Source organism: Liolophura sinensis, chromosome 8 (assembly GCF_032854445.1).
Source record: "Liolophura sinensis isolate JHLJ2023 chromosome 8, CUHK_Ljap_v2, whole genome shotgun sequence".
NCBI lineage: Eukaryota > Metazoa > Mollusca > Polyplacophora > Chitonida > Chitonidae > Liolophura > Liolophura sinensis.
In genome coordinates, this window is record NC_088302.1 from 53,073,082 (window position 1) to 53,082,962 (window position 9,881).

The 9,881-nt window shown below is 40.1% G+C and overlaps 1 protein-coding gene across 1 annotated transcript; it reads right to left on the reverse strand.

Annotated features, from left to right (window-relative positions):
* Positions 1-580: 580 nt before the first annotated feature.
* On the reverse strand, positions 581-1,914 carry LOC135473672 (uncharacterized). Its single transcript, XM_064753537.1, has one exon. The coding sequence runs from the start codon at positions 1,850-1,852 to the stop codon at positions 581-583; it is 1,272 nt and encodes a 423-aa protein (XP_064609607.1). The 5' UTR covers positions 1,853-1,914.
* Between the last annotated feature and the right edge of the window lie 7,967 nt (positions 1,915-9,881).

Here is a 9,881-nt window from a genome sequence, read left to right on the forward strand (position 1 = left end):
CTTTCCGAAAACAAAGGATTTACACACTGACTGAGACAAGTGGGAAATAAATTTGACCATGGTAACATCCAGGTATAGAACACTCTTTTCGAAAAGAAAAGCAAAGACTGTCACCCCGGGGGAGCTTAACAACAAATAGGAAATTTTATAGTGCAGCGAAAACCTTTCCTGGAATTTTATTGAAAAATGAAAGGTTTGAGACATTCACTAAACCGATACTATGCCACAAGTCAGTATGCGAACATGCATCTTTGACAGTGGATCATACCCTAGTGACATTCATCATAATGCAAAAATAAGTTTGCATGCAGTAATTAAAATGTAATTACGAGTCAAGGAAGTCCTTTTAACGAGTGAGTTTTCATTAATACATCAAACAGAAGGTAAATGACAAGAATACAGGGATAAAAAAGAAGCCTCTAACCTACCGGTTCTACTTTCTATCTTCTGCTACATGCAAAACTTTTTTTTAAATTAGTATATGTTTCTTCATATACTAATTTTCTGTCCAGATTTTTATCCTTAATTACACTTAACTACGGTATAGTGAAAAGTCGGGAATATGGAGTAGTGATATTGTCTATTGAGATCTGTTGGGTGAGTCTTGTAGGAACACTAACCTACCGTACCCTGTTTTAGGTGTAGATTTGTAACCATCTCTACGACGAGTACGTCTAGACCTGATGCTATCACCGCATGCAGGCTTTACTTCTTCTGGTGCAGTGGGCCGAGCACCATTTGTTTCAATGTCATCAGAAGATTTGTAAGACCTCTTACGAGGAACAACAATCTCCATTTCGACGCCTACTTTCCTATCATTTTCCCTCTTTCGGTGTAAAGTTCTAATGGGATTCAGCGACGCACCATACTGGCCGATGATATTTCGCACCGTGTAATTGTCAAGCGGTTCTAGAGCTGTGTTTCGTAAAAGTGAATTACCTTTGGAGGCCGATAAAACTTTGAAGTTCAGCTGCCTCCCTGAGACTTCAATATCCGGAGATCCTCCATCTGCTGGATCATCTTCTGGTATTAGATCTAATGTTGTAGTCGGTAGCTTCATCCTCTTCATCCGCGAATTCCGAGCAGAAATCCGTCTTTTGCGGATGTTGTTCAACGGTTCCAGTTTACGTTGTGGTATTTTAGAGCCAGTTTCGCTTATATCGTCGTCAGACGATATGAAAACGTAAAAATCCTTTGTAGCATTCTCCGTTAGTTGCTGATATACATCTGATTTATTTTGAAGCGGCGGAAGATTTCTGGGGGCAGTTTGTATTTCATCAGCGACGTCCTGTTTTTGTACATGGCTTAGTGGCATTTGTGGCTTTTGTGGCAATGCTGGTGACGATTTGCCAAATTCAGGTAAATCTCCAAAGTCGTTTAAATCTGAAGCGCTAACCAAATTCAGTTTCAAATAATCCGCACGGGAATGTTTGGACGTAGGGTGATGGTCAGCATGTGGGAAGGCATGTGTGGCTGATTCAGGGGGAATCGCCATAGGCGCAACACGAGTGTTAGGCCCCCTGCTAAGTAACTCCTGCAAAGTTAATATTTTCCTGTCTCCTCTTCCCTTGAATCTCCTGATTGGTTTTGCTCTCACAATCAGCTCTTCACTTTCCGCCCTGTCATGATGCTCGCCTACTCTACCTTGCTGTACTGTTGATCGTAGACGAATGGAGTGGGCCAAAAGCGACTCCTGTAGTTGTTTTTGCCTAGCAGCGATGGACGAGGCCCTGATCTTGTACTCCCGTTCATAAGCAGAGAGTCTTTTCTCAAGACGGTCTTGTTCACGGGCTTGGCTGGCCCTTAACCTTGGGTTACTGTCACTTCCAGGGTTGTATTGGTAATTATTCATTTGGACAATTCAGGTGTGATTCACACCTTCACTGAATTAAAGGTTTCAGCCTTGTGGTCATATTGTCTGTAAACAAGCAATGATATTGTATTGAACATGGTCAAACAGATTTAAGCAAAACTGACTGATTATTGATTACTCTCTTTACCTCCGACAAAACAGATTCAGTCCGAGGATATCGGACAATGACTGTGCTTTAGCAATGGTTATGGTTGCGGCGTTGCTTTAGGCGCTGTAGTCACGACGTTGTTTTAGGCGTTATTAGCACGACGTTGTTTCAGGTGTTATAGTCACGTCGTCGTTGTAAAGTAAATTACGTGGACATCAAACATAAATTCAATTCTCGAAAGTTAAATGTGCTTATTGGTGGTATTTTATAATCAGAATATGGTTGACTGACCATTCATGACTTTTAAACGCATAACGTGATACATTGCCGTCGAAGTTAATACTGTGTCCATTTGATGAATTCTGCAAAACTTAGTTGATTAGCGGGCTAGCGCGGGAGTCTCTCACCAATCCGGTCGCTGTGGGTTCAAGTCCAGCTCATGCTGGCTTCCTCTCCGGCCGTACGTGGGAAGGTCTGCCAGCAACCTGCGGATGGTCGTGGGTTTCCAACTTGCGGTATCCAGTTTGACATATTCCCCATGATGTACGGTGTCCATTTGAACTGATTGTTGATTATACTTACCTACGGCGTCCGGTTTGACAGATTCCTGATGCGCTGTCTAGTCTTTGGCTGATCACCTCCAGACAGAACTCAGTGCGTTAGAACTCCCATATAGAGCAGTTGCTGATACCTGGCAGGTGCCCCACAAACTAAACTGGGAGTTAATACCAGGATATGATAACACCAGGTAACTTCGTCTCTGTTAGTAAGTAAATAATGGGGGGAAATCAAACACAATTACTGTAGGTAACAGAAGACATGACATTTCTGGCATACTGCCCTCTATATCGTAACGTAGTACTATCGGTTCATTATAAATGAATGTACGATCTGAATTGAAATAGGATATAGCACTGTCGTATGAGATGTATTTGACTGGTATGACACGAGGCGTATTAAACTGTTATCAATCACAGTGTGCCTTCGGTGCAGTTGTCGTACTACCGGGAGAGAGACGTAGTGTATTTACCAATCATGTATACCAATTACTGCGGAAAAATCTGTCACAGTGAATTTGTCCTGAACTAATTGAACCTTCAGCTTGTCATTACATGTCTCCGATGGTCAGCCTGCTATTATATGTATTTGAACATTACATTAACAACACAGTGTCTGTGTATTGTGGTCTGCGCCTTCTTTTTACCAATGCTAATGACGAATTGCAACTGATGTGTTCCCTTTTGAAACATGATACAAACTAAAGTCTATGTGTTAGTACATTTACTGGCCTAAAAGTTATACCCTGAATGAATAATATAGTTAATATTTGTTCCGGTAAAACGACTTATGCGAGATATACCAATGGTGCCAAACTTATGTTGATATGAAGGTTTAGTGAATATAAATATGCATATTTAATTACAGGTAACCATTCTTTTAAGTCAAAGTTAAGTAAAAGGATGGCAAGAAAAACAATGTTAATTCTAGAATGACCCTTGTCATTTACCAATACAAATGATATAAAATTCTTACAAAATTTCCTCGTTTTAACATATTGAGCATCAAGAGCCAAATGACTATTTACGAAGAGACCAGTTACCCTAGTAACACCCCTTTTTAGTTAAAATATCACATAGAAGTTCATTAGAGAGACATACAAACCTTTTCGTTGATGATTAAGCCCGTCCACCCTCAAAATCGCCTTAGCAGCCTTGAAATGGCTTTTGGTTCCACGAGTGAGGTGAACCTACGTGTAAAATACGGCAGAGGCAAATAACCTAGGTTTTTCAGGCCTTGGCGGAACACATGTTTGTACAGCGGTGCGCGTACGTAGAAACATAATCATATAGTCAAATAAACCTATACACAACTTTTCCATACCAATGGCAGTGTAATAAATACTGACCAAACACAAGGTAGTCGGCTGTTCCAGTCAGTGACTATTTGTGTTTAATATCAGATCAATATCTCAGCCCAGTAATTAGGTATCGAGTGGTTTATGCATGGCAGCACAAGGTGCCATATAAACTGGATTCCGTTAAGTTAATAGTACAACACAGTGAAGATATAATATACTGCAGTGCATACAACGAAAATCGTGGGTTCCCCAAGGCTGGCTGTTGTAATCCAAGCTAAGTCAGTGATGTCTAAATTTGTATATCCGTGGCCTATTCTAAACGACATTTCAATTGCCGACTTAGGCTCGTGTAAACTTAGTGGGTAATGTTCAGTGTTATATCAAGTCAGAGTCCATCGGATTAAATCTACAGTAAATTACGTTATGAATGTGAATGGCTCTACTCTATATGATGCATGCAACCAATAATTGTTGGCGTTGCCGAAAATATGTAACCATGGACCATTTCTATTGCGCCCTACAAAGCTTAAGCATTAAGTTAACCGCTGCATACTGCAATCATTAATAAAGTAATACTAATGTTTATTTTATTCTGTTAAGGCAAGGTTGAAACTTAAAGGTATCTTAAAGGTTGAAACTTAAAGGTATCTGTAACATCATGACGGTTCCTTCCTGAAATCCTTATTTCCGAAAGGTAACAAAAATCTTTAAAACTGATTAAACCTCCATGCCGCTTTAAAAGCAACATAAAACTGTATCAGATTGTATGACAAAGGGTATGTGTTGAGAATGCAGTAATATTTCACAATTTCAAGGAAAATTCTGTCTACAATTTTTGCTACTAATCATTTGGAGGCTACATTCACATAACAGTAATTTTTCAGTCTAGATGACACAATTTCAAAATAAGAATGCTGAATTGAATCTGGTTCATATGGGCGGCACAATGTACAGATTGTGGAACACGGAACAAACAATAGCCTATGTGAACACCTGTGTCTTCCCTGCTGAAATGAGCTGAACGTTTTCCCCTTTGTGTCGTTGCAGGCGCGAGCTTCCCGGTTGACCTTCAGAAGATATAAATGTAGACACCAGAATGTATCTTCTGCTGGCTGGCTCTTCTTCCGGCTTTGCCCAGAAATGAAACTGCAGTAAATTCAATGGCCTAATTTGCTAAACCTCTGTCTCATTCATTGTACCTCATTAGGCATTCTCCAGTTTTTGTACTCGTTTTATTCATATGTCGTTTTGTCCACAGCGATGCTATACGTTACATTAACATTGAATTGACACAACTGGCTGTGGTACGTTAATGGGGCATAGAATACAAATGTGGTGACTTGTTGTGGCAGTTTTGACTGTGGTATACGGTGTTGTATTTGCACGAATATATACAGTATGTATATGTTGTATACAGTATGAATTTGGAGTTTAGTCCATTTGATTGTGGTATGCCTGAGTGGTATGTGGGTAAAGTGTATGAATTTGGAGTATAGTCCATTTGATTGTGGTACGCTTGAGTAGTATGTGGGTAAAGTGTATGGATTTGGAGTATAGTCCATTTGATTGTGGTATGCCTGAGTGGTATGTGGGTAAAGTGTATGGATTTGGAGTATAATCCATTTGATTGTGGTACGCTTGAGTAGTATGTGGGTAAAGTGTATGGATTTGGAGTATAGTCCATTTGATTGTGGTACGCCTGAGTGGTATGTGGGTAAAGTGTATGGATTTGGAGTATAGTCCATTTGATTGTGGTACGCTTGAGTAGTATGTGGGTAAAGTGTATGGATTTGGAGTATAGTCCATTTGATTGTGGTATGCCTGAGTGGTATGTGGGTAAAGTGTATGAATTTGGAGTATAGTCCATTTGATTGTGGTACGCCCGAGTGGTATGTGGGTAAAGTGTATGGATTTGGAGTATAGTCCATTTGATTGTGGTACGCCAGAGCGGTATACCAGTATTGTGTATGAATTTGGAGCATGGTTCATTTGATTGTGGTACGCCCGAGTGGTATGTGGGTAAACTGTATGGATTTTGGAGCAAGGTTCATCTGGTTGTGGTACACCGGAACGGTATACCAGTATAGTGTATGAATTTGGAGCATGGTCCATTTGGTTGTGGTATGCCAAAGATTGATTTGGTAGTTGAGTATGTTACACTTGATTTTTGACAGCAGTGTGGTTTGTTTTGGTGAGTGTGATATATTTAGCTGGGGTTCACTCTCGTATAGTTGATGAGTATACATACAGATATGCCTGGTGTGTACGCGTGTTTATTAGGTCTATATATTCTTGATTGCGTGGCGCAGTTGCCGCTTGTGAGTACATGAACTTGGTGGTTTAAGTCCGCATTAGGGCGAGAGCGCATTGTGAGTGTGTATTGCTATGGTAGTCGAGGGCACCGTCTGGGCAACGAAAGAAAATATTCTTGAGTACGACGCACTTTTTTCCCGTCATTGTCAAAATCTATAAAGCCATGTGCCAGTTTGGCCTACGTCGGAATAAATGACTATTCTAACAAATTTTTGGACTGTAAATGGCAGACTGCTGAGATGCTCGAAAATCCAGTCAGTCATATTTGCCATTACCGGTGAAACAACAACAACAACTAAATGTAGGAGTGAAAGGAAGATCAATTTCTCCATGTGTTCGGAACAGGCAATATTTTGGCAACGCGAAATGAAAACACAACACCATTTCCCTGTAAAGATAATGGTCAAGCAAGCCAGATAATTTGTCAAAGAAACCATTCATGGCAGAAACCACAGGAGGTCAGATTATATTCAAGTTTGCCCGCTGTTTATGGCATTCATAGCTCAGACCTCAGCATGGAGCTAATCCACTGCAGAAGTGGATTTCCAGAGTGTCCGGACTATAGCCAGCTGGGCCTCATTAAAGAATAATAGACTTCACTGCCATTCACCAATAATGATCACACTTCACTTGTCATCACAAAGTGGCGGGTTGTAACTTTTAATCACTACAAAACGTCCGAAACCTGTGGTCGCCATTTTGAAATTTTTGAATGTCCAACGCCGTAATCATCATTCCTGTTGAAAGTCTCTTCGGCTCAGGACAGGCTGATATAGAATTTGGTCGCAAAATATATTGGCCGCTGGACGCGTTGGACAGGTGCCCGAATGTTACAGGTCGTTTAACATGGAAAATTGTTTGGTCGCGACAGAGAGTGGCCGTTTACGGCAGATGCACGCTTTTTACAGGTGACCGTAGGTACAGGTTTGACTGTATTAGCAATTATTGATTGCAATACTGCGCTTGTTTCCCGGTTGCTATCTGAGTTGAGTATATGTCCTACATATGTTGTTTACCACGTGCACCTGCATTGATCATGTCTCACAATGTTGCGATGATAATGACCTACACCTAATTGTTAAAAAAATTGAGTACAAAAAGTATGGTTACATTCATAGTTTTCATCAATACAGGTCATAATGAACAGCAGCATTTTTTTTTTATTTTGAGATCTTATTTTATTTTAATCAATAAATAATGAATAGAAATTATAATCAGTAGCATTGGTATCAGTTACCTTTAATTTTGGCATATAGACATCACTCTCAGATAGAGTGAGTGAGTGCTCGGGGTTTAACGTCGTACTAAAAAAATTTTCAGTCATATGACGACGAAGGAATCTTTAGGGTGTGTGTAATGTGCCTCCTTGTGGCAGGATGGATTTTTCACCGCTCTTTTATCAAGTGCTACTTCACTGAGACGACATACCGAGGGCAAGTAAGCGGCCCGCCCGAGCCATTATACTAATACGGGTCAACCAGTCGTTGCACTATCCCCTTCATGCTGAACGAAAAAACTCGACCCAGGATCGGGCTGGTCACATAGATGACTGTGACACACCCTTATGCATTCAATGTGCATTGATGAACCAGCAGTATAGTTTCAAGGTGTGCTGTAAGCGGCTTCACATGGTCAAACTCACACAGTGAATTTCACTCAATTATACCTTGGTTAATATGACTTCCGCTACCGGCAAATCACAGAATGAAGGTTTAACAACGCCAAACAATCGCCATGTGCCTTGAAGTAACCTCGAACAATAATCTAAACATTCTTTTGTAAACATGGATTTAATTCTGTAAACTGATTGTGGTATTTCGATGAGTCTGGAGTATGGTGAAATGTATATTTCCTATCAGATCAGATATACTTATAAGCCATTTTACTCAAAAACGTCCACCCAATTAGAGTTTATAATTTGAATCTAATACATGTATTATAATAATATACGAGTGAGCCGTCATCACCCACCTTGGTCGAAACTGCTTTTAAAAGAAGAAAAGATATTGCCTTTGTAAATTTAGAGGAATGGATTCCAGTTCAAACAAAGTTTTTCAATCAGTAATGTTCACGCATATAAATCCGAGACACCTCCTGACAAATTTCTAACCAGTTTAGACACGTGTAGCTTGTTTGTCCGGGAGTGATAAATATCTTGTCTGATCACTGAACCCTGGCTGGTCTGTTGTGAGGTTTTACACGTTGTATATGCAGTGATGGTGTGTTCCAACAATGGATCGCTGTCGCTAGGAATAGCAGAGTTAAAATACACTCAGAAGCAAGTCACTCGAAAATGTCATTATTGTGAAGGAAGAATTTGTACGAATGGAACAACAACGTCTCACAAACAAAGCCGAGAATAAATACTCAAAAAGTCCTTTGTCGGTTTTATCTCTTTGTTCGCTTATTGGTGAAGAGGATTTATACATTTGGGCGTCGATTTTAAGTGTTGTTGGACATCGTCTGTCCGTAATGGCAGGTGCAGATAAGCCTATGAATAAAACACGAAGCTAGCCGCACAGCGACTGCACCTTATCAGCACCTGTACAGAGATATGACAGCCACACCTCACTGCACCTTGTCAGCACCTGTACAGAGATATGACAGCCACCCGTAAAGTAAAGAGGAAGTTCACCGGCTAGTGTAGGTGGATATCCCGTGTCTCAACAACCTAAAAAAGACCACTATTTAAGTAACTGTCCAGGAACTTAGAAAAGACAGTGTCGGATTCGAACCACTGACCTACTTGACAGCGATCTCAAGTTAAATCATGTCTCAGGTCAAATTCTCAACAGTTGCGATTTTCCGTCAGAAAGACCCGTCTAAGTGAATAGCCTAATGAAAAAGAAAATAGTATGATAATAAATTGACCCACCAATCGACGTACTCATCGAACAACCAACACTCAGAACGACTTACAGGGCTGCTAATCGCAGTTAACATACGTTGCGTAAACAGATTTAGGAAAGGGTCAGGATTTGAATATTAGAGTGCAATGGAAAGATCACGAAATACACACGCCTACATAAGTCAATTTACACAACCAGTCTTAAGGAGGGTTACGTCTGTCTGATACTGTAACAGATCATATGTCGCAAATATTTCATGTTACTAAAAACCCAGCTAGTGTTTAAGCAATCTGTGGTTGTACGTACTGCAGTTGTTTACACGATCAGCAATGTAAATTGTATTGCATTGTTTCGGATAGGAGTGGTTATTATATTGTATTTCTGCATAAACCAGGATTCTACTGGTGTACTAAGTATCCCAGAGATCTGGTCCCATTGCATTGTTTTGATGTTATTGTATGATAGATGTACGTTTTTAATTATGTTTTATTATATTCTCAATTCTCAACAATAGTTTTTTGTCTGTTGCCCTGTTCTAGAGCCGTGAGATATTGCTTTGGTCAACAAACTTTATTAAACACATTTTTGGCAATGTGTTATGTATGAGAATGCAAGCTATAATATCCTGACTTTTGGATGCTTACTGTACTTCACCAGATCCATGAATTTATTGTCAAACCAAACCCATGTACGCCTGTCAGAAAATTTCCACACTAGTTTTGGCATGCGTGCGTTAACCAGCAGGTTTTGCACGCCGTGTCACTGTGGGATTATATTACTTTCTCTTTTGTCAAAAACTAGCTGTGCCGCTGTTAGTAAACTCGTATCTGTGAATACCTAAACTTTTGCACTCTTTAGATATTTTATGGTCTGTGACAGTCCCCACCCATTCAACAAACC